At 40.0% G+C, this 25,887-nt stretch overlaps 1 protein-coding gene across 23 annotated transcripts in view; it reads right to left on the bottom strand.

Moving 5' to 3' along the window:
- The window catches only part of HUWE1 (HECT, UBA and WWE domain containing E3 ubiquitin protein ligase 1), a 216,804-nt gene that overhangs the window by 56,066 nt on the left and 134,851 nt on the right, over positions 1 to 25,887 (bottom strand). For all 23 annotated transcript variants that reach the window (XM_064278338.1, XM_064278345.1, XM_064278346.1 and 20 more), the window contains 14 exons: positions 25,291 to 25,507; positions 24,822 to 24,944; positions 24,143 to 24,380; positions 23,542 to 23,772; positions 22,101 to 22,223; positions 21,468 to 21,563; positions 20,583 to 20,852; positions 19,409 to 19,561; positions 6,466 to 6,593; positions 6,160 to 6,241; positions 5,334 to 5,510; positions 4,907 to 5,066; positions 4,052 to 4,410; positions 1,175 to 1,370 (listed from right to left, as the gene is read on the bottom strand). In XM_064278338.1, coding sequence (XP_064134408.1) covers positions 1,175 to 1,370; positions 4,052 to 4,410; positions 4,907 to 5,066; positions 5,334 to 5,510; positions 6,160 to 6,241; positions 6,466 to 6,593; positions 19,409 to 19,561; positions 20,583 to 20,852; positions 21,468 to 21,563; positions 22,101 to 22,223; positions 23,542 to 23,772; positions 24,143 to 24,380; positions 24,822 to 24,944; positions 25,291 to 25,507 — 2,553 coding nt within the window. The remainder of the gene's footprint in view (positions 1 to 1,174; positions 1,371 to 4,051; positions 4,411 to 4,906; positions 5,067 to 5,333; positions 5,511 to 6,159; positions 6,242 to 6,465; positions 6,594 to 19,408; positions 19,562 to 20,582; positions 20,853 to 21,467; positions 21,564 to 22,100; positions 22,224 to 23,541; positions 23,773 to 24,142; positions 24,381 to 24,821; positions 24,945 to 25,290; positions 25,508 to 25,887) is intronic.

Here is a 25,887-nt window from a genome sequence, read left to right on the forward strand (position 1 = left end):
CTTGGAAACCCTATGGGGCAGTTCTACTCTATCCTATAGGGTCGCTTTGAGTGGGAATGAACTCGACGGCAACGAGTTTTTTAAATAAGTCTAAATGCATCTCCTAAGAACAGGGATATTCATACATAACCACAGTATCATTGTAACACCCAAGAAATTTAACACTGATATGAATGTATTATCTAATACATAAAACCAAAAACCGAACCTGTTGCTGTCAAGTGGATTCTGACTCATAGAGACCCTGTAGGATGGAACAGAACTGCCCCATAGAGTTTCCAAGGAGTGCCTGGTGGATTCGAACTGCTGACCTTTTGGTTAAGCAGCTGTAGCTCTTAACAACTACCAGGGTTTCCATCTAATACATAGTCCATATTAAAATTTCTCCAACTATCCCCCAAATCTCCTATATAGCTTTTGTCTCTAGATCCAGAATCCAATCAATGCTATTGGTGGTTACGTCTCTCTACTCTCCCCCTTTTAAAAAACTGCTGTAAAAACATATATAACACAACGTTTGCCAACTTAATGTATTTCACATGTCAATTACACTAATCATGTTGTGCAACCATCACCAAGATCTGTCTCCAAATTTTTCATCACCATAAACAGAAACTCAATGCTTCTAAATAATGACTCTTCCTTTCCCCTCGTAACCACTAATAAACTTGGTCTCTATACATTTACCTATTCTTATCTCCTTTTATCAAGGAGACTTCTTGCTTTCATGACTTTAATATTTTTGAAGAGTTTAGGCCAGTTGTCCTGTAGTACGTCCCACAATTTATTTGTTTTCCTTCATAATCAAATATTTTCGGAAAGAATACTAACATAGATGATGTATACTTCCCACTGGATCACATGTTCATTTGTTCCTCAATTTATCACATCCTTTATAAGTCATTAACTGTATAAAGAGACCCTGTTGCCCCACCAAGACAAGCTCTTTGAAGGCAAGAACTGGACTGAATGATTCATTGGTATCTCCAGCAGGGACTACCACAGGGCAAGGTGTAGAGAATCCACTGAAATATCTATTGGATTTACCCATATGATCAATCAGTCAATGTTCTAAAGAGGCTTTCCAAGTTATAGTTCTCCTCACAGAAAATCTCAGGAGTTATACTAGGCCATAGAGCGCAGTATCTCAAAGGCCAGTGCAAGTGGAACTCACCAGTTCCTGAGCCCCGAGGGGCTGGAAGTGCAATGCGGATACAGCAGTTGGCCACTTCTGTGAAAATATCTGGGTTGCGGCATGCAGCTGGCCCAAGGACGCGAAGGATGTAGTTGATCTCCCGAGAGCCTAGGCTGCCAGATACAACACCAGAGGTAGTGCTACCAGCTCCACTTGTAGCTGCTGAGCGAACAACCTAGTAAATAAAGGGAGAAAGACTAGTTAAAGACCCCTTTCTGAAAACCAGATTGCAGTCAAGGAAGAGTTACCAAGGACTAAAACAGTAACCAAGCTCCTCCTCAAGTCAGTGGATGAGTTTTGGGCTTTGGGGAGATACACTTGATCTTTTAAATCTAATCCCTTCCCAATTCAAAAAATGCAGCTAAAAGTTACAGCATTCACCATATCCCACAAATATTTAATCACTAAACTGCATATGATCTTTATAGAAATTGGGAGATTTGTCAAGACCACTTATCATCCATTTGTATTATAGCTCCCACATTTAAGTGCAAGTTCCTAGCCATCCAAACCCTGTCCCAATTTTAAACCACAATGGTCCAAAGTCTAAAAATACATAGCACTGATATCTACTCATTATATAAGAAAAACAAACTTTTTCTTTATGTCTCAAATTCAACCATCAGTCTCAGATGATAATGATAGCCACAGGAAATATCAAACTATTTACAGTTTGCTTTGGGTACCATATGGCTTAGAAACTGCTACGCTTTTGCTCTTCTGATAAATTACTTGTCAATCATGGAAATACAGGAAAGTATTAAAAAAAAAAACAACTCCATTGTATTTCCCATGATCTGTTCTTTTGTGAACTGTATGCTCACAAAAATAAACATCTTTTAGAATTTTAATGCTTTTTTTCCCCCCTACCAAATCATTCATCTTCTTTAGTTAAGCATATTAACCCTGTATCTTGCCTGTTTGGATGCAATTATAAAATATCATTTTTTAAGTACAGAAATATGTAATTTCACTATAAAGAATGTACCATAATTTATTTATCCTGTTCCCTATTGCTGGACATTTGATCTCTAGTTTTTTGATATTACAAGTAATTCCACAGTGAACATTCTGCCATACCTGACTTTAGTAATCAGATAAATTCTTAGCCACAGAATTTCTAGGTCAAAGGATATCTTAAACTGACAGTACCAAATTGCCCTCCAATGTGGCTGCACCAATTTCCACTCCTACCAAAAGTAAGAGTATGCCTGGTTCTCCACACCCGTACCTGCAATGGATACTATCAAGTATTTACATTTTGCCAACTTGATATGTTAATACTGCCACTGATCTTCCTCTGTTCCCCATGCCCTCAAACATAATTTAAGATTAGAAAGTCTTTTCCTCATCCAGCGAGAACCTACATTTCCTTCTAGCATTTTTATGATATTCTAAGTTTTTTAAGTCAGAACTCTGTCTATATACAGTTGCTTCTTCCCTGTTAAGCTGTCCCCTGACCTTGCATTGTATATGCTGCCTTGAACAGTTCTCCTTCTCTTGAGTTTGCACATGTGAGGTGAAATCAAACAGGCTGGGTGAGGAACTGCCTGAAGAATCTGAGATGTATACTTACGCACATATGGAATTATAAATTGGTACCACCTTTCTAATTTTCTGTCAAGTAAATTAAAAAATGTATCTTTTGATCCAATTGTTAGGAATCTCTGAGGAAAACAATCTTAGACACTGACAAAGCTATTTGCAACACTGCTCAGAAATGTGGGAAGCAATGTCCTAAGAGAGGAAAACGGCGGTGAAGTTTGGTAACACTCATATGATGAAAACTGACAAAGAATCCACAGGAGGAAAGAGAATTTTATAAAGTAATGAGGAGGAACAGCCTTACTAGTAAGACATTTGCCCACCCACCTCCACTGTTGTCTTCATATTACAAAAGTTTTTGTAATTACTGTCATTTCTTTCACTGCTTTATAAATTTCCTACAATAATCGTATTAAAACTGCTTTCTGATCTGCACAATGGGCATCTATAAAATGCTTACCAAATCACCTGGTGCATCATAAACACTCCAAAAACTTTATTATCTTTACAACCCTAAAATACAATGTTTTGAAAACAGGCTCTTGGGTGAATGCCTAAGTACTCTTACGAGTGAATGATCTTTAAGGCATGAACTTGATGGTTCATGTCTTAAAGATCCCAGTTGCTCGTTAAGAGTTTTTGGCTTGGTTCAAGAAACCTAGATTACCAGAGAGAACTTTCTAGTTTAAGAGGGGTTACCATAGTAAATTTAAGAGTAGCAAATGTATTTTCTAGTCTTTTTTATACCATTTAATAGGATAATTCATCACACCTAAGAAGCATCGGAGTATATAGCAGAGAAATTTCACTGGGTAGAGTAACATAGCACAGTTGACTCTCATTATTTGCAGATTCCGTATCTGTGAATTCGCCTATGTGCTAAAATTTGTTACCCCGAAATCAATACTCTCAGCGCTTTTGCAGTCATTTCAGGCATGCACAGATAAGTGAAAAATTTGAGTTGCCTGACACACACGTTCCTAGCTGAGGTCAAACAAGCCAACACTCTGCCTTCTCGTCTCAGTTCTCATACTGTAAACAAGTGTCTTTTTCGGTCTATTTAGTGCCACATTTTTCTTTTTTGTGCTTTTTGTTGGTGATTTTGCTGTTTTAAATGGCCCCTGAGTATAATGCTGAAGTGCTGTCTAGTGTTCCTAAGCGAAAGAACGCTGTGACGTGTCTTAGATAACGTTTTGTTCAGGCATGAGTCATAGTGCTATTGGCTGTGAGTTCAGTGTTAATGAAATCAAAAATACATATTAAAAATGAGGTGTCTTTAAACAGAAACACGCTGACACCAAAATGACTCACCTTTTCCATGGTATGACGGAGGGTGCAAGGATCTTCAATAATATGTCTTAAGAGAAGGGTGACTAGAGGAGTAAACCCATTGAAGCCTGAGCTCTGGGTCAAGTTCAAGATCATGCGGGTACTCTTCAGCTCTGCAAACATCATGGCATATTTGTGGTCCCGGGTAAGTCTCAGGCAGAGACGAAGAGTGGCATGCAAAGTATCTGGGTCCACAGGGACTCCCAGCATGCTCACGCAGGCCCGGATTAAAACTGTCACCATATCCTCTGTCAGGCCCTGGATCAGGATGTCCCCAACTTTGGTTTCTTCCAGGCTCGTCTCCTTTTCAGTATTTGTACTCTCAGGGGCCAAGGGGGTATCTACAAGTGTGGGGGAAAAAAAAGAGCTTAGACAGTTAAACCATTTCCTTCCACAACTCTCCCTCCTATAGAACCAGCTGAGCATAGGGTCCTATTAAGAAAAACCTATCAAACATCAATTCTAAGGCCAGATGAAAGGCAGATAAAGAAAGGTGGTGCATCTTTAAGTCACCAAGCTATCCGAAAGATATCACTCACAATGAAATTGGACAGATCTTAAGCCATAAACGCACCCTAAACCTAAACCCAAACCCATTGCTGTCACATTGATTTTTGACTCACGACGACCCCACGTTACAGAGGAGAACTGCTCTGTACGGTTTTCTTTATAGAAGCAGATCGCTGTGCCCTTCTTTTGTGGCATCACTGGATGGGTTCAAACTGCCAATCTTTAGGTTCGCAGCCAATCTAAAACTGCTTGTGCCACCTAGGGACCTAAAAGCACCCTAGATTTATATAAAACATTCCTTGAAAGAGTTAAATGAAAAGTCCATACCACTGGCTTTGTTTTCTTTACGTTTGATATCCATTTCTTTGCCTTCTTCCAGTGTCTTCTCTAGTTCTTGTCCATTACTGTTTTTAGAATTTTTATTCAGCCGTGGTACTCTGAGAAGAGTCAGCATCACTGGGCGTCTATTCCCTGTTTCCTCATTAACCTAGAAATTCAAGCAGGTAAAACAATTCTCTACCAAGAAGGAACTGTGGGGGGAAAAAACCTCCTAGGCAAAATGTTGCAACAGGAAGGAAAACTGGCAATTTATCAAGTGGCATACACAAAACTCCACAGTGAATTGTAAACTTTCCAATAGCGCAGATACCATTCCTAACCACTACTAAGTAAGAAAACACCCTTAACCAATCACTTAAAAATCGCCTCCTAAAATATATATTCCTAAAGTATATAGCCGTGGGTTGGTGTGTACCTGCACCATTGTAGTGAACTGGACAGTATATCTTCTTCGGCCTGCGGTGAATCGTACACTTGTCTCTCCAGATTTCCAGGCAGAATCAATAGTGCTGTTGTTGCTTGCACTGTAACTACACCAACGTCCAGAGCGATCATCAAACCAGCGCCAGTTGTTGCTGTTGGACTGTAGGTACTAAATAAAAAGAACACAAAGTTATCTTGCATTTTCTACAAGGCTGGTTGTTAGAAGAAATCGTAACCTTATCAAGTGTTCAAGACTGAGGTTAACCCAAGAAAAAGAATTCTACTGGCCATTTAATAGATTATGAGAACTGAGAAAGAAGTTTTCACGCACATTTAATCTTCACATTCCTTAGCCTCTCCCTAGGAAAGAAACCTTGTCCTCGTCCAAAAAACTCCCTTATCTTGCCATTCTTCCCTGTTTCCAAGTGTCTTTCCCCAAAGGGAAACATTCATTTTAGATGTACTAGGAACAAAAATTCTGTTTCTAAAAAGGTACCCAGATAATGTGGCATGTAACAACCTTCATATAAGGAACATTTGGCTTTGGTGTAACAGATGAGTCATTCCTCCTCTGAAGAGAGCACACCCTTTAATATTTAACTTCCAGGGTAAGTTCTTAGGCCCTTCAAAAAGCAGCTCTGTAAAAAAGTTCAAATTTCCCATTCAGGAGAGAAACCTGGCCATCAAGATCCTTCAAGAGACTTATACCTTGGTCACAGGCATTTGCATTCTTCACTACTCTCCCATATCCTCTTCTGGCTTATTCTTGCCTCTAGAAGCTAAGTACTTCTGTCAACCTTATACAATATGTTACTTACCTTAGTCATTTGGGCTCTCCTTTTTGAGGAGATGGCTGTCTTTTCATAGAAATCAATCAGGAGCAACACTGGGGTGATCCACCTAAAAAGAAGAAAAGATTTGTCTTGGGCAAGCCAGAGAACTGCACAAATTGAGAAAGCATATTTTGGTTTCATCAGGTACCTCACAATCTTCAAACAAACTGCAAGAGTACCTGAGATTTGCCCTATACATGCCTCAGAAAAGAGCTCAATTCAGGACCTAAGCTCTAGGGGCCCAAGTCCCAGAGAACAGAAGTGAAACCAGGATAGATACAGGTCACTCACTTTGGGGTCTGGACCTCCTTTTGTTCCTTGGCAGCCTGTAGGCAGGGCTGAACCACTTCCAAAAGTTTGATTAGGACATTAAGGATGCCACTAGATTCAACAACCCAAGCACAAGGTAGCTTCAACTCCTGATTGATAAATCAAAGAGGGAAAAAATAGATAAATATCAACTTCAACTCAGTATAAAGGAAACAGGAAAACACAAGGATGAAGACTAACAGAATGAGATGAATTCAAATTCCACCTCTACCACTTACCAGCTGTGTAACCTGAAATGAGTTACTCAAACTTCTCTAGACCTTTTTATCCTTACAGATAAAGGGAACAATATTTTCAATATCCAAGTTAATTGTGACGATTAAATGAGGTGACACATGTACACATAAAGAGTGCTCAACACACTGCCTGGCCACATTACCAAAAAACCCACCCACACCAAACCTGTTGCCATCAAGTCCATTCCGACTCATAGCGACCCTATAGGACAGAGTAGAAATGCCCCATAGGGTTTCCTGGTGGATTCGAACTGCCAACCTTTTGGTTAGCAGCCATAGCTCTCAACCACTACCCCACCAGGGTTTCCCTGGCCACATTAAAAAATAAAAATAAAAAAAAGTACATGTTTAATATGGAAACTGATGTTGGTATCTTTGGCGATTGTCATCTAAGCAGTCTCAACTATGTTGAAGTTGTAAAAGCTTCTGATTTACAGAGAAACTTACAAATTCCCTCAAAGAAGATGGAAAGGATGCTTCCTCCCTGATACAGTAATAACAATTAAATACAACCAATAGTTAATGGTTCTCCTTACTGGGGCTACACAAAAGTAGAAATGACTGAAAATAACTAAAATGTCCAACAATAGGCAATTATTCAAATAAATTAGGACATTAAAAAGATAGAATACTGTATACATGACATGAGAAAATATTCATAGTGTAATACTGAGAGTAAAGAACATAAAACTTTCTGTATAGTCAGATGCCCAATGTTTAAATGCACGCTAAAGGACTTTTTTTTGTAAATGACTAGAAGAAAATACAAGACAGTTGTTTACATTTCTTCTCTCTCTTTGTAATGTGGCAAAATATATGTAACTTAAAATTTGCCCTTTTAATCATTTTTTAAGCGTACAAGCCAGTGGCATCGATTAGGTTTCACAATGTTGTGCAACCATCACCACTCTCTATTTCCAAAATCCCTTTCATCACCCCAAACAGAAACTCTGTACCCATTAAAGAATAACTCCCCACTCCCCCCCCCCTTTTTTTTACCCCCAGCCTCTGGTAACCTCTACTCTACTCTTTGTCTCTATGCCTTTGCCTACTGTAGGTATTTCATGTAAGTGGAATCAACGTATTTGCCCTTTTTTTGTGCCTGGCTTATTCCACCTCTGCACTATTTTACATTCCCATGAGTAAAGTACCAGAGTTCCAATTTCTCCACATCTTTCCGAACACTTGTTATTTTCTGTTTTTCTGATAAGAACACCATCCTAGTTGGTGTGAAGTGGTATCTTATTGTGGTTTTGATTTGCATTTCTGTAACGATTATTGATGTTGAACATCATTTCATTTGCTTATTGACCATTTGTGTATCTTCTTTGGAAAAACACCTATTCAAGACCTTTGCCCATTTTTAAACTGTGCTGCCTTTCTGTTGAGTTATAGCTCTTTGTATATCCTGGATATTAAACCCTTATCAGATATATGATTTGCAAATATTTTCTCCATTCTGTAGGTTGTGTTTTCACCCTCTAATGTCCTTTAACGCACAAAGGTTTTTAATTTTGATGAAGTCTTACTTAGTGATTTCCTCCTTACAGTATAATGCTATTGGGGACCCACACCATTCAGTACTTTGATACCTTTTCTATGTGTCTATTCACAAGGTGGAAACCCTGGTGGCGTAGCGGTTACGGCTACGGCTACTAACCAAAAGGTCGGCAGTTTGAATCCACCAGGAGCTCCTTGGAAACTCTATGGAGCAGTTCTACTCTGTCCTGTAGGGTCGCTATGAGTCGGAATCAACTCGATGGCAACAGGTTTTGGGTTTTTTTATTCACTATGATAGTAATTGTCACTTCTATCACAAAAGTCTCAAGACTGTAAGCACATGGTTTGACACATATATTGGACTAATCTCTTGACTTACTGTAAAGGGTTTACTCCATTAAGCTCAGTTTTTTCTGTTAAACATGATGAGCTACAAAGGAAGGGTCACTTGTTCAAGGTTAATTGCCTCTTCATCTCTATGTTGGTTACAAAAAGTGAGATGTAGCTCCATATCAGATGCAAAGCACTCTCTGGTCACCATGAGTTGGTGAAAGCGCCTAATCCTAACCACCAGACCGTCAGGGAGTTACGCTGGCTGCTATGAGTTGGAATTGACTAGATGGCAGTGGGGTTTTTTTTGGACCCCACTATTTGGCTGCGGGAGCCATGGTGGTGCAGCGGATATAAGAGCTCAGGTGCTGTCTTAGTCATCCAATGCTGCTGTAACAGAAATACCACAAGTGGATGGCTTTAACAAAAAGGAATTTTTTTCCTCACAGTAAAGAAGGCTAAAAGTCCAAATTCAGGGCTTCAGCTCCAGGGGAAGGCTTTCTCTCTCTGTTGGCTCTGGAGAAAGGTCCTTGTCCTCAATCTTCCCCTAGCTGAGGAGCTTCTTAGGCGCCAGGGACCCCGGGTCCAAAGGACCCGCTCTGCTCCTGGTGCTGCTTTCTTGGTGGTATGAGGTCCCTGTCTCTCTGCTCACTTCTCTTTTTTTTTAATAACTTTTATTAAGCTTCAAGTGAACGTTTACAAATCCAATCAGTCTGTCACATATAAGTTTACATACATCTCACTCCCTACTCCCAATTGCTCTCCCCCTCTTGAGTCAGCCCTTTCAGTCTCCCCTTTCTTGACAATTTTGCCGGCTTCCCTCTCTCTCTATCCTCCCATCCCCTCTCCAGACAAGAGTAGCCAACACAATCTCAAGTGTCCACCTGATATAATTAGCTCACTCTTCATCAGCGTCACTCTCCCACCCGCTGACCAGTCCCTTACATGTCTGATGAGTTGTCTTCGGGGATGGTTCCTGTCCTGTGCCAACAGAAGGTCTGGGGAGCATGGCCGCCGGGATTCCTCTAGTCTCAGTCAGACCATTAAGTTTGGTCTTTTTATGAGAATTTGGGGTCTGTATCCCACTGATCTCCTGCTCCCTCAGGGGTCCTCTGCTGTGCTCCCTGTCAGGGCAGTCATCGATTGTAGCCGGGCACCAACTAGTTCTTCTGGTCTCAGGATGATGTAGGTCTCTGGTTCATGTGGCCCTTTCTGTCTCTTGGGCTCACAGTTGTCGTGTGACCTTGGTGTTCGTCATTTTCCTTTGCTCCAGGTGGGTTGAGACCAATTGATGCATCTTAGATGGCTGCTTGTTAGCATTTAAGACCCCAGACGCCACATTTCAAAGTGGGATGCAGAATGATTTCATAATAGAATTATTTTGCCAATTGACTTAGAAGTCCCCTCAAACCATGTTCCCCAGACCCCCGCCCTTGCTCCGCTGACCTTTGAAGCATTCATTTTATCCCGGAAACTTCTTTGCTTTTGGTCCAGTCCAATTGAGCTGACCTTCCATGTATTGAGTGTTGTCTTTCCCTTCACCTAAAGCAGTTCTTATCTACTGATTAATCAATAAAAAAACCCTCTCCCACCCTCCCTCCCTCCCCCCCTCGTAACCACAAAAGTATGTGTTCTTCTCAGGTTTACTATTTCTCAAGATCTTATAATAGTGGTCTTATACAATATTTGTCCTTTTGCCTCTGACTAATTTCGCTCAGCATAATGCCTTCCAGGTTCCTCCATGTTATGAAATGTTTCAGAGATTCGTCACTGTTCTTTATCGATGCGTAGTATTCCATTGTGTCACTTCTCTCTTTTATATCGCAAGAGATTGCCTCAAGACACAATCCAGTCTTGTAGGCTGAGTCCTGCCTTGCTAACACAATTGCTGCCCATCCTCCCTCATTAACGTCACAGAGGCAGAATTTACAACATATAGGAAAATCACACACTACCTGGAATCATGGCCCAGCCCAACTGATACACACACTTTGTAGGGGGACAAAATTCAATCCATGACAGCTGCTAACCAAAAGGCCAACAGTTCAAATCCACCAGCCGCTTCTTGGAAACCCTATGGGGCAGTTCTACCGTGTCCAGCAGGGGCACTATGATTCACAATCAACTCAACGGCAACGAGTTTGGTTTTGGGGTTTTATTTGGCTGCCAATTACTCAGTACTGTCTTTCTGGCATTAGCTGTTATCTGTGATGCTCTTGGGTTACCCTAGAGAGGCCAAAAATATTCCACCACCGAATATTTGGATAGTCATCTGAAAACCCTTCTTTTTAACTACCACTCCCTCAAAGCCTTTAAAAAGCCTTTAAGACTCCATTAATTAATTACCATTTTGACAAGATGCACTTCTCTCATTATCCAGAAGTGACCCTTAAGCTTTTCTTAACTCACATAAAATTGCTTATATCATATTTTGTATTTAATCATGCATGCGCACATATTAGCCTACAAAAAACTTATTTTTTAATTTTTACTGTGCTTTTTAAGTGAAAGTTTACAAATCAAGTCATACACCTTGCTATATACTCCTAGCTGCTCTCCCCCTAATGTGACGGCACACCGCTTCTCTCCACCCTGTATTCCCCATGTCCATTCAGCCAGCTTCTGCCCCCCTCTGCCTTCTGATCACCCTCTAGACAGGAGCTGCACACACAGTCTCATGTGTCGTCTTGAGCCAAGAAGCTCACTCCTCACTAGTATCATTTTCTATCTTACAGTCCAGTCCAATCCCTGACTGAAGAGTTGGCTTTGGGAATGGTTCTAGTCTTGGGCTAACAGAAGGTCTGGGGACCATGACCTCCAGGGTCCTTCTAGTCTCGGTCAGACCGTTAAGTCTGGTCTTCTTACGAGAATATGAGGTCTGCATCCCACTGCTCTCCTGCTCCATCAGGGATTCTGTCGTGTTCCCTATCAGGGCAGTCATCAGTTGTAGCCGGGAACCATCTAGTTCTTCTGGTCTCAGGCTGATACGCAGTCTCTGATTTATGTGGCCCTTTCTGTCTTTTGGGCTCATAATTACCTTGTGTCTTTGGTGTCTTCATTCTCCATTGCTCCAGGTGGATCGAGACCAATTGACGCTACTTAGATGGCCGCTTGCTAGTATTTAAGACCCCAGACGCCACTCTTCAAAGTGGGATGCAGAATGTTTTCTTAATGGATTATGCCAATTGATCTAGATGTCCCCTGAAACCATGGTCCCCAAACCCCTGCCCCTGCTACTCTGGCCTTCGAAGCATTCAGTTTATTCAGGAAACTTCTTTGCTTTTGGTTTAGTCCAGTTGTGCTGACCTCTCCTGTATTGTGTATCGTCTTTCCCCTCACCTAAAATAGTTCTTGTCTACTATCTAGTTAGTGAATACCCCCTCCCTCCCTCCCTCCCTCCCCCCCTCCCCACTGTCGTAACCATCAAAGAGTATTTTCTTCTCTGTTTAAACTATTTCTCCAGTTCTTATAATAGCAGTCTCATACAATATTTGTCCCTTTGCAACTGACTAGCTTCATTCACTGTAACCCCTTCCAGATTCCTCCTTGTTATGAAATGTTTCACGGATTCGTCATTGTTTTTTATTGACGCATAGTATTCCATTGCGTGAATGTACCATTTTATTTATCCATTCATCCGCTGATGGGCACCTTGGTCGCTTCCATGTGTTTGCTATTGTAAACAGTGCTGCAATGAACATGGGTGTGTACATATCTGTTCGTGTAAAGGCTTATTTCTCTAGGGTATACTCCAAGGAGCGGGACTGCTGGATCATATGGTAGTTCTATTTCTAGCTTTTCAAGGAAGTGACAAATCGATTTCCAAAGTGGTTGCACCATTTTACATTCCCACCAGCAGTGTATAAATGTTCCAGTCTCTCCACAACCTCTCCAACATTTATTATTTTGTGTTTTTTGGATTAATGCCAGCCTTGTTGGGGTGATGGAATCTCATTGTAGTTTTGATTTGCATTTCTCTAATGGCTAATGATCATGACCGTTTCTTTATGTATCTGTTAGCTGCCTGAATGTCTTCTTTGGTGAAGTGCCTGTTCATATCCTTTGCCCATTTTTTAATTGGGTTATTTATTTGTCTTTTTTGTTGAGTTTTTGTAGTATCATGTAGATTTTAGAGATTACAAACTGATTGGAAATATCATAGATAAAAACTTCTTCCCAGTCTGTAGGTAATGTTTTTACTCTTTTGGTGAAGTCTGGATGAGCATAGGTGTTTGATTTTTAGGAGCTCCCAGTTATCTAGTTTCTCTTCTGGTGTTTGTGCGTTGTTAGGAATGCTTCGTATATACTGTTTCTGCCATGTATTAGGGCTCCTAGCATTTTCCCTATTTTTTCTTCCATGATCTTTATCGTTTTAGATTCTATTATTTAGGTCTCTGATCCATTTTGGGTTCGTTTTTCTGCATGGTGTGAGGTATGGATCCTGTTTCATTATTTTTGCGGATGGATATCCAGTTATGCCAGCACCATTTGTTAAAAAGACTGTCTTTCCCCAGTTAACTGACTTTGGGCCTTTGTCAAATATCAGCTGCTCATGCGTGGATGGATTTATATCTGGATCCTCAATTCTGTTCCATTGGTCTATGTATCTGTTGTTGTACTAGTACCAGGTTGTTTTGACTACCGTGGTGATACAATAGGTTCTAAAATCAGGTAGTGTGAGGCCTCCCACTTTGTTCTTCTTTTTCAGTAATGCTTTACTTCTCCAGGGCCTCTTTCCCTTCCACATGAAGTTGGTGATTTTTTTCTCCATCTCATTAAAAAATGTCACTGGTATTTGGATCGGGATTGCATTGTATCTATAGATCGCTTTGGCCAGAATAAACGTTTGTTACAATGTCGAGTCTTCCTATCCACGAGCAAGGTATGTTTTTCCACTTACGTAAACCTCTTTTGGTTTCTTGCAGTAGTATCTTAGTTTTCTTTGTATAGACCTTTTACATCTCTGATTAGATTTATTCCTAAGTATTTTACCTTTTTAGGGGCTATCGTAAATGGTATTGATTTGATGATTTCTTCGTCGACATTCTCTTTGTTGGTGTAGAGGAATCCAACTGATTTATGTATGTTTATCTTGTATCCTGATACTCTGCTAAACTCTTCTATTAGTTTCAGTAGTTTTCTTGAGGATTCTTTTGGTTTTTCTGTGTATAAGATCATGTCATCTACAAACAGAGATAATTTTACTTCTTCTTCGCCAATTTGGATGCCCTTTATTTCTTTATCTAGCCTAATAGCTCTCGCTAGGACCTCCAGCACAATGTCGAATAAGAGTGGTGATAAAGGGCATCCCTGTCTGGTTCCTTTTCTCAAGGGGAATGCTTTCAGTCTCTCTCTGTTTAGGATGATGTTGGCTGTTTATAAATGCCCTTTAAAATGTTAGGAATTTTCCCTCTATTCCTATTTTTGCTGAGAGTTTTTATCATGAATGGTTGTTGGACTTTGTCACATGCCTTCTCTGCGTCAGTTGATAAGATCACGTGATTCTTGTCTCTTGTTTTATTTATGTGATGGATTACATTGATTGTTTTTCTAATAATGTTGAACCATCCCTGCATACCTGGTATGAATCCCACTTAGTCGTGGTGAATTACTTTTTTTGATACGCTATTGAATTCTATTGGCATGTTATTCTTCTCATTCATGAGGGATATAAGTGTATAATTTTCCTTCTTTCTTTCTTTCCTCCCTCCCTCCCTCCCTTCCTTTCTTTCTCTTCCTTGTGTCTTTACCTGGTTTTGTTATCAGGAAAACGCTGGCTGCATAGAATGAGTTTGGGAGCATTCCATCCTTTTCTATGCTCTGAAATACCTTTAGTAGCAGTGGTGTTATCTCTTCTCTGAAAGTTTGGTGGAATTCTCTAGTGAAGCCCGTCAGGGCCAGGGCTTTTCTTTGTTGGGAGTTTCTTAATTACCTTTTCAATCTCTTCTTTTGTTATGGGTTTATTTAGTTGTTCTGCCTCTGTGTGTGTTAGTTTAGGTAGGTAGTGTGTTTGTAGAAATTTGTCAATTTCCTCTTGGTTTTCAAATTTGCTAGAGTACAGCTTTTCATACTACTCTGTTATGATTCTTTTAATTTCATTTCAGTCTGTTGTGATATCACCCATCTCATTTCTTATTTGGGTTATTTGCTTCCGCTCCTGTTTTTCTTTTGTCAGTCTGGCCAATGGTTTATCAATTTTGTTAATTTCTTCAAAGAATCAGCTTTTGGTCTTGTTAACTCTTTCAACTGTTTTTCTGTTTTCTGTATCATTTAATTCTGCTCTAATTTTTATCATTTGCTTTCTTCTGCCGCCTGAGGGTTTCTTTTGTTGCTCTCTATTTGTTCAAGCTGTAGGGATAATTCTTTGATTTTGCCCTTTCTTCTTTTTGTATGTGTACATTTATTGATATAAATTGACCTCTGAGCACGGCTTTTGCTGTGTCCCGAAGGTTCTGATAGGAAGTGTTTTCATTCTTGTTGGATTCTATGAATTTATTTATTCCATCTTTAATTTGTTCTGTAATCCAATCGTTTTTGAGCAAAGTGCTGTTCAGTTTCCATGTGTTTGATTTCTTTTACCTAATTTTTCTGTTAATGACATCTAGTTTTATGCCATTATGGTCAGAGAAGATGCTTGGTAATATTTCAATGTTTTGGATTCTGTTAAGGCTTGCTTTATGACCTAATATGTGGTCTATTCTAGAGAATGATCCATGAGTGTTAGAAAAGAAAATATACTTGGCTGCTGTTGGGTGGAGTGTTCTGTATATGTCTATGAGGTCAAGGTGGTTAATTGTGGCATTTAGCTCTTCCGTGTCTTTATTGTGCTTCTTTCTGGATGTTCTGTCCTTCTCTGAAAGTGGTGTGTTGAAGTCTCCTACTATTACTGTGGAGCTATCTATCTCACTTTTCAGTGCTGTTAAGAGTTTTTCATGTATCTTGAAGCCCTGTTCTGTTGTTGTGTCCATAAATATTGAATATGGTAATATCCTCCTGGTATATTGTCCCTTTAATTATTATATAGTGTCCTTTTATCCTTTGTGGTAGATTTAAGTTTGAAGTCTGTTTTGTCAGAAATTAGTATAGCCACTCCTGCTCTTTTTTGATTGTTGTTTGCTTGATGTATTTTTCCCATCCTTTGAGTTTTAGTTTGTTTGTGTCTTTAAGTCTAAGGTGTGTCTCTTGTAGGCAGCATATAGACGGATCACGTGTTTTTTTTTTTTTATCCATTCCGCCACTCTCTGTCTCTTTATTGGTGCATTTAGTCCATTTACATTCAGCGTGAGTACACAAAGGTATGAGTTTAGTGCTGTCATTTTGATGCCTTTTTGTGTGTGTTGTTGACAGTTTCATTTTTCCACTTATTTTCCTGTGGTGAGTAGTTTTTCTTTGTAAATTGTGTGTTCCTCTTTTTCATTGCAGTTGATTTTGTTTTTGCTGAGTCTTTATGTTTTTCTTGTTTTTTATTTTGATGTTTAGGAATGTTAGTCTTCTTTGTGATTATCTTAACATTTACCCCTATTTTTCTAAGTGTAAACTTAACTTGTATCTCCCTATGTTGCTTTGATTTCCTCTCCCTTATGGAAGTTCTATGCCTACTTTATTTAGTCCCTCTTTATTGAGTTAATGTTGTCATCTTTTACTTGATGACATCACTGATTCCCTGTTTTGAGCATTTTTTATCTTGATTTTTATTTGTGATTTCCTTATCTGGGTTGATATCTGGTTGCTGTGTCCCGTGTTCTAGTGCTGGGTTGATATCTGATATTATTGATTTTCTAACCAGAGAATTCCCTTTAGTATTTCTTGTAGTTTTGGTTTTGTTTCTGCAAATTCCCTAAGCTTCTGTGTATCTGGAAATGTCTTAATTTTGCTTTCCTATTTGAGAGACGGTTTTGCTAGATATATTATTGTTGGCTGGAAATTTTCCTCCTTCAATGCTTAATATATGTCATCCCGTTGACTTCTTGCTTTTATGGTTTCTGCCAAGTTGTCCGAATTTATTCTTATTGATTCTTCTTTGTAGGTGACTTTTATCCCTGGCTGCTCTTAAAATTTTCTCTTTATCTTTGGTTTTGACAAGTTCGACTATACGTCTTGGTGACTTCCTTTTGGGATCTACCTTGTATGGGGTTCAACAAGCATCTTGGATATATATCCTTTCATCTTTCAGGATGTCAGGGAAGTTTTCTACCAACAAGTCTTCAACAATTCTCTCTGTATCTTCTGTTATCCCTTCCTGTTCTGCTATTCCAATCACTCGCATGTTATTCTTCTCGAGAGAGTCCCACATGATTCTGAGGGTTTCTTCAGTTTTTAAAATTTCTTTTATCTGATTTTTCTTCAAACGTATTGGTGCCAAGTGCTTTGTCTTCAATCTCACTAACTCTGCCTTCCACTTCCTCAATTCTGCTCCTCTGACTTTCTACTGACTTTTCTGATTGTGTAATTTTATTGTTAATCCTCTGAATTTCCGATTGCTGCCTCGCTAGGGATTCTTGCAGCCCATTAAATTTTCATTATGTTTTTGAATAACCTTTGGAATTTCTTCAACTGCTTTATCTGTGTGCTCCTTGGCTTGTTCTGTATTTTGCCTGATCTCATTCCTGATGTTGTTCCTGATGTCTTGAAGGGTTGTGTATATTAATCTTTTATATTCTACATCTGTAATCTCAGGAATCCTCTTCATCTGGGAGAGTCCTTGTTTCTTTGTTTTGGCAGTTTGTTGAAGCAGTCATGGTCTGCTTCTTTTTGTGATTTGATATCGACAGTTGTCACCGAGCCATCTATAAGTTATTGTATTAATTTATTTTATGTTTGCTCACTGTGTCTAGTTTCATGCTTTGTTTTGTTTTGATATACCCAAATAGGCTACTAGAGTGAGCTAACTTGATTATTGGAGCCTTTGAAGCACTAATGTCCTGTTACCAGATGGCTAGAGCTGCTACCAAGTATATAAGCCTAGGAGTCCATTCACTATTCTTGAATAGATTCAGCTCAGGTGTCCTGAGAGTCGGTCACCTACTGTGTGGTGTCGGCTCTCACCTACTATCTTAGAGGAGCAGTGGTGATTGGTGTATGCGCAAGTTTCTGGTAGCAGCAGGGGTAACACTCTGAGGAAGGCAGGGGGCTGACAACCTTCCCCTGAGTGTCTGGGAGGAAGGCATGTCCCTGTTCTCTAGAGCACTCTGGCGAGTGGGCTCTGCAGCTGTACAACAGGCACTCAATGCTTTTACTTGTAAGGACTGTTGTGCATTTCTGCCTGATCTCATTCTTGATCTCTTGAACAGTTTTGTATATTAGTATTTTGTGTTCTACATCTGGGAATTCCAGGGAAACCTTCATCCGGAAGATTCCTTGATTCTTTGTTTTGAGAGGTTTTTGAAGTGATCATGGACTGCTTCTTTATGTGATTTGATATTGACTGTTGTCTCCGAGCCTTGTATAAGTTATTTTATTATTTTGTGTCTGCTTAGTTTATCGTAGCTGCTTGCTTTGTTTTGTTTTGAGATGCCCAAATAGGTTGCCTGAGTGAGCAAGCTTGTTTATTTTTACCTTTGAAGCTCTAACGTCCTGTCGCCAGATGGCTTGAGCTTTTACCAGGTATATGATCATAGCAGTACAATCACTCTTCTTGTATAGATTCTGCTCAGGTGTCCAAGTATTTGGTCATCAAGTGTGTGGTACATGCTCTGGCCTACAGTCTTAGAGAGGCATGCTTGATTGGTGTAGGCACAGGAATCTTCTTGCAGCAAGCGGTCATGCCATGAACAATGCAGGGGGCTGACAACTGTCCCCCACCTATCTGTGACGAAAACGTATCCCTGCTGACTAGAATGCACAGGTTGGGTGTGTTCTGCAGCTGGATCATGGGCACCCAATGCTTTTGGTTGTAAGGACTAGGAGTTACCATTTGTCCTTGGACCCCTGATGCGGTGGCTAGGTGAAGTGGGTGGAGCCAATAGTCCCTGGTCCCTCTGATGTGGGTAGGTAAGGACCCCTTTTAATATGCAAAGTGGTGTCAAACATGAAAAACCCACTTCTTCACCAGAGAGCTGAAACAGTTGCAGTCTGCCAACAAGGGCCTCTTCTCCTGAAATGGGCCCACACAGGTCCATGAAGAGGTGAAAGGTATTTAAAGTCCATGGACTGTTTGTGCCTGGACAGGAGCCGCTTATATCCTGAGTTCCCCTGCTTAGTGGAGCTGGTAGATTATTATTCTCCCAATTGTGAATTTATTCCTTTTCTAAGGCTGGGAGAATGGCTCAGGGTGTCCATCAGGACCTATCTTAGGCCCAGGGAAACTGATAGCCACTGAAACTGGCTTCAGGGTTGGGGGCACAGTTAAATAAACGGAAGTACATAGCTTTTGCTGAGAGCGCTAGTTTCTGTTTCCATAGGTGTGATTAGGCTATAGGGCTCTCTCTCTTCCTAAGGAAACTCGGTCCGAAATACTACCACCAACCCTGCCAAGTTCGTTCCAGGGGATCACACCAGAGGTTTCCCTCTGCTTCTGAACCCTCTCCCTCCCCCTCCCCCTCACACTCAGTCCATTTTCTAACTTTGCCTTTGATGTTCAGGGCTCCTAACTTGTTACATATATAATCATTTCACTTCGTTTTTTTGGGTCTTTGTTGTAAGAGGGATCAACGGAAGCTTCTGACTACTCTATCATCTTGGCCCCGCCTTCCTATCAAAAAATTTTGAGCTTATGAAATACAGGGAACATGCTTTATATTTCTGTTACCTTCTTCAATGCCTCATATGGTAGGTGTTACATAATTCTTCGGTGACTGAGAGGGCCCTAAAGATATGATTTATCATGCTCTAAATCTTACCTCAAAAAGCAGTGTTAAAAGCAAGATTCTAGTAGCCAAATTAGAGGCCTGGGGCAGGGTGGCCATCTGACTGATCCACTCTGACACAGTTTTTGTGTCGCTTGTTGTCAGGGGAAGAGCAGCTTTTATCAGTACATCAGCAGCTTCCCATACCTAGAAAAACAGAAAAGTGGCCAAATCAGATAGAGTGAGATGAGGCTTGTCAAAACATTCTGAACCTTTCCAATAACTCCCACTACCTCCGATGCATTCACTGATAATACGAAACAGGTTTAAAACAAAGTAAAATAAACAATAAAAATGTTAACTGTTTATGTCTAGGTGTGTGTATTTGGGGCAATTTATTTCTTATTCTACTTCTACGATTAGCATATACCAACCGATGCATTCACTGATAATACGAAATAGGTTTAAAACAAAGTAAAATAAACAATAAAAATGCTAACTGTTTATGTCTAGGTGTGTGTATTTGGGGCAATTTATTTCTTATTCTACTTCTACGATTAGCATATACCAGTTCCACAGTGAAGAACATACTGTCTGAAAAAAATAACAAACACCTCGTCACCAGTACTTGCTGGGATGAGGACTCGTGTGTTAAAGCGGTTGTTACACGGGAGAGAAAAACATTTATTTCCTGATAATTCAGAGGGCTTTACTTGGCTTAAGAGCGTGACATGTTTTGGACATTTTTGATGAATCTAAGAAAAATTAAGTGCCTAAAAAAAAAAGATAGCTTTATTTTGTCCCCCCCAATCCTAAAAGATTTTTTTTGCCCTGGTTGTGCTGAGAGGTCGGTGGTTCAAACTCACCAGCCGCTCCCCAGGAGAAAAATGTGTCAGTTTGCTTCTGTAAAGATTTACAGCCATGGAAACCCTATGGAAGAGTTCTACTCTGTCCTATAGGATCACTATGAGTCAGAATTGACTTGATTGTAGTGGATTTTATTTATTTATTTAGTTAAAGACTTTGTTTTTTGTTTGTGTGAAATAGTTAAATTCACTGTTGCAGGAAAGGTTCAAGCAAGACCCAGATTACCAGGTTTACAGAATTCAAAGAGAATACACCTATATGGGCTAGAATACAAAACTACTGATTTTTTAGAAACCAGGTTTGATAGATGATAGGAAAAGCACTTCACGTGCCCCTCTTTTCAGGTCCCTAGAGAGCTTACTTGATTGACCACTTGCTTCAGAATCATGTCACGATAGTCAGCTCCATTACGCTTGATTGCTGTCATGATCAGATCACATACACGGTATACTGTGTCTGGCAGTTCATCAAGGAGGTGGAAGCAGCCTGGCAACATGGTATCTGTGAAAGTGTGGAGCTCATCTTGCTCCAATGGGTCAGCATCCTGGAACTTCTCCAGACATTTAGCCTCTTCCTCTTCCTGCTTTTCACGAGCTTTTCGTTCCTCCTCCTCCTTCCGGCAAGCAATTTCCTGAAGACAGGGAAAGAAGAGTGATAGCATATGGGGAAATTTGGAGGAAGAAAGAGGACAGGAACCATTAAGAATATATTTGCCCCACCATGTGAATATCCTCCGCCTTCTCTTCAAGAAGTTGATACTGTCATCACGATGTGACAACAAGTAGGAGGAGGGCAGCCACACAAGTTAAGGGAAGACAGGAAAAGCAGCATGAAGGACACCTCCAACACTCCACAGCAGTACCATTTTATTTGCAGTAGCCTACACAAACTCCAACATAATCATTTCTGGGACATTTTCCTGTATTCTCTGCCAGTATAGTAAATCGGAGTAATTGTTACTTAGGAACAGACAGCTAAGTTTGGCTTAATGGGCACTATACCATGTATATACTGGTTCTCCTATTTGTCAATAAAGATGAATGCTTCATTTGTCTCACCTAAAGATTCGGGTCAATACAAGGTAACTCAGTGATGTGAGGTTGGGATGAATTCATACTCCCATGTCTTTTCCTAGACTTTAAATGCATCAATTACTTTGAAGTAGTAGCTAAATGTACACAGAAATACTAATTAAATGTGAAGATTAATGTGCCAAGGCCTTTTGGATGCCCTGTTTTCTAGTTACCTCAGGTGATTCTGCCCTTTGATCCATTGGGATATCCTGTCCCAGAGACATGGCAATTGCTCTCATCATCTGGTCCTCTTCGGACATGCTCAGATCCTACAGATCAACAACAGAAAATCCAGCAACTGCAACCCACCCAAATCAAAGAAACCCAATGAGGCCACCCCAACTCACAAGGAAACAGAGAAGAAAGGAAGGGGTCTGAATGCTGCTCTCTAAAGCCAAACTCAACTAGGCTTATCTGAACACTACAAGAACAAAGGGGGAAAATCAAAACAAAAATAATGATGTATATAGAATAAGGGTTGCAATGTGACCACCTGTTTTGACTAAGCAGTGAGGTGCACCTCAGAAAAGAATGTCTGTTTTATTGCCTTCTGATAGTGAAGTGTATAACTTAAGGGTTCTTTTTTTCTGCAAACAAAGACCAGTTAATTTGTTGGCTGGGGGATAGAAAGGCTCTGCCCATTACATTCTCACTACATATTGGCATGAACTCTAGAAATGAGTGATGCTTTATAGAAAGGAAGACCAGTCATAGAACCATAAGGGGGCCAAAAAAAAAAAAAAAAGCAAGTCAGCAGTCAAACCAATGCCCTGGAAAACTGAAGCCCCTGCCCTGAGCCAACTCACCCTAACAACTCCTCCCATGATTGGAGGAGGGTGGGTTAGAAGGTACTCTGTGGCCTGCTCCATGGTGCTGGTGTTTAACAGGGCTTCCATGGCATGCTCCCTTGTGAAGCCCATGTCCATTAGCTACAAAAAGAATGCAGGATCTCACAACCAAAATAGAGAAATTCAAATGCACTGAATAAAGGAACACTTTCAAGATGGAAACTCGAAGTTTTTCTAACTTCATATGATCTGAAAACATTTATAAATCAAGTCAGTTATGTAACATAAATAGATAAAAATGATCCTTTCTCTTGGGTGCTTCCAGAGCATTCAAATGTTAGAGCTACACACTGAGGCAAGGAACCAAGGTGATTCTCAATTCTATTCTCTAAAAAAAAAAAAAAAAAAAAAAAACAAGGTCGATGGTTATTATAATTAACAAGGTTGTTATAATCAAAAGACTGAGATTCACAGAAGTATAAACTGGCCCCACTTTTCTGGAAAACAAACTGGCAACAGAACAAGAGCCTAAAAAACTGACCAGGGCTCTACCACTAAGAAATATTCTGAGTTGTACATAAGGAAACTATACACCACAGCTTTATATAACATCAAACACGGAGACGAAACATCCAGCAATAAAAAATAATAGATGGTCATAAAAAACATTTTCTTAATGACAGCAGTACACAATTCAACAAACTGTATGATAATAACAATGTAAAATTAGGCACAGAACTAAGTAAAAAGGAGATAACTATCTTATATGGTGACACGAATGTCTCCTTTTTATATTTTGTTAGGTTTTCCAAACTTCCTATAGTGAGCATTTATTAATTTTAAAATAAAAATTACAAAACATCAAATATTATATGGAAAGTATAAATGTGGCATACATACTAAGAAAACAGAGCTGAGCAGGATTCTAAATATAAAGAGAACAAACACACACACACACACAAATTCTAGGAGGAAAATGCTAAAATGCTCTGAAGTTTATGTAGCAGGGTCTAGACTTCAATTTTCCAAATGTGGTTTATGCATTTATTAGAAAATGAAACAAAAATTCTGTAGGTTACTAAGCTTTCAGAAAGCTCTTGCTGAAGAATGAATTGGGGTCACAATATCCCTTCCCTCTGCAGCTTAACTGGAATGTAGCAGAGGACAGTTTGTTTTCAAGGAACACGGCAGCAGCAGCCTTCTGAGAATACTGTGAAATACTAAACAACATGCTTGGGAAAACACAAATCTTTCACCTGTGCAAAGCATTGGGACTACACTCCAGCTTTCCTCTGGAAGAAAAAAATATTAAAAGAGGAAGTAAATTTAAACATATCTCCTGGCTAACAGTCTAGAGATTGGTGGGCCAGACACTTATTAGGGTGAATTTGGAAAACTCACAGGCACGACGCTCCATTAGGTACAGTCTCGTCCCTTCAGTGTGAGGTCAACACCGTACCTGTTGCAGTTGTTGCTGATTGACTTGAGGTTCCCGGCGGGAGCCGCCTTCTTCTTGCCCTGTATCCTCTTCTCCTCGAGACCCTTCTTTCTCTTTGCTCAGTCTCTCTCGAATCACAGGTTCTCCTCGGAGGATGTGGCACAAGATAGCCAGCATGGACTCAGCCATTCGCCCGCCATACACCTTCAGGGGTTTCCGGTTCCACAGGTTCTTGATGCAAGTAAAGGCTGCCTGTAAGTTATTTGAAAAACTGTGTAAAGATAATTTTTCCCCAATTCAAAGTCTCAGGAGGAATAAGTCAGTGTCAATAACAACAAAAACCCCCAATATCCTAGGTCAGCACTAAGGGGGCCTACGGAATCACAGAAAAAGGACACGACTCAACTTGGAAGTACCAATCTCAAATTTACAGTTCAAATGTTTCCACCATGGAAAATTCTCAAATGGTTTCCTATCCCTTTCCGTAAGGCAGACCTATCTGGGAGTAGGATCTAATGGCACTTTGTCAATCAAGTTATCTCATTAAGTAGGAGAAAACAGAATGGAGAATAACTACTCAACAAGAGAAATACTTCTTGGTTCTAGAATGTTGAATACTTACTTTCTGAGTTACCACAAGGAAGCGGAGGGCACTGAACTGTGGGAAGTTCTGGACACCTCCAGGCAATTTGGCAGGCAGTGAATGTGGAGATTCAAGCACCGTGGTAGGATTCACCATCTTCTCCACTAACATAAGCCAGGCATCTAAGAATTCTCCTGTGCCATCAGGTAAGTCTGAATGTTCCAATCCCTCAGAAACGGGAACTTTGCCTCCCATGGACAGGGCCCAGTTGAAAGTTCTAAGTTGAATGAGAAGGTATGTAGAGAGACTATTAGTATTTCAGATCGGGAAAGGATGTCCCTGATCTTAGAATTATTACTTCCAATCTTCCCAAAATGTATCAGCTTTACTTTTAAAGCCCCTTTGGTTAAACCAGTGAAACTCAGTTTCAAATCTTCTGACCAAGAGATTCTGACCATAAAAATTATCATATTCAGAAAAACAATGGAAAGAGACAAGTCTATTAGAAAAATATGTACCAGAGACTGGAAGCCAAATGAGGAAAAGCAGAAACTCTTACAAACACCTCTAGGATAGGATGAATCCCACTCTCCAAGGAAAATGGAGACAAACATGGCTAGTTCCAAGCATATATGACTTGCAAAGTTGTGGACTGATAAGGCACACAGAAAAGACCAACTCCAACAAATACTTCTTAGCAAAGTAACTTGATCCTTACTCAAAAAGAGCATTGTGGCCTCCAGAGCAGAGAAATTTCTGCAGCATGAGGTGGTAAGGATATTTCCGCTCATCAAACAGCATTGGGGATGTGAAACCAACTGAACAGATGAAGAATGTCAGCCTGAAAGAGGAAAAAAGCAAAAAATGCAACCTTGTCTGAAACAGACACAGAAGTAATGGAAAATGCATGTAGAGGCAAAAAAGGTTATACTTCCCATCTACTCTTAGATCCACTAAACATAAGGTTATTGAAATGCAGTTTGACTACAAATGCTTTTAAAATCTCTATGTTCTAGACTAGGTACAGCCAAAATAATTATTTTAAACTTTATTTGGGAATACACATGGAGAGTAAACAAGGAACTTCCAAATCCTCCAATTCAGTGGCTTACTCTCCATTTAGGTAGAGAAGGAACCAATCAGATCTTCTTACGGAAACTTTCCCTGCATCTCAAGCAGAACTTTACCTGAAACGGGGTGTGGGTGTATATGGTGGCGGCTGCCAAGATAAGCCTTTTGTGAGGAGCTTAGTGAGAGCTGAGGCCGTTGATCGAGCAGCAGGTGTCGGTGCTGTTGTGGTACTGGCAGCATGATGGCTCCTTCTCTGGCGGACAGGAGACCCCACACAAAGTTTAACAAGGAGTCCAAACAGCTCAGCAAGTGCTCGGCCTAATCTGGAAGAAGCTAGAGTAGACACATTACCATCAATACATTTTTATGATTGACCACTTCCTCTCACACAACACTTATGAATTATTTGGATTTATACTACATACAATAATGCAGAAAAGAATAGCTGTTCCATAGGGAACAAATGCCTATTTTGAAGACAGAAAATTGTGCTGGCATTCAATATATAACAAATGTGAAAGTTAAGCACTCACGTTGTTGGGGGGTTATAAAGTGAAACCACCTTTATAGAAAGCAAAACGGTATATACTGGTTAATTAAATGATATTTCTACTGGATTAGAATCGATTAAAATGTATACAGAAAACTTTAAAAACAGTAAGAATGTTTAATTACTTAACCTAGAAAAGAGCAACATACACACTATAATACTG

Source organism: Loxodonta africana, chromosome X, assembly GCF_030014295.1.
Source record: "Loxodonta africana isolate mLoxAfr1 chromosome X, mLoxAfr1.hap2, whole genome shotgun sequence".
NCBI lineage: Eukaryota > Metazoa > Chordata > Mammalia > Proboscidea > Elephantidae > Loxodonta > Loxodonta africana.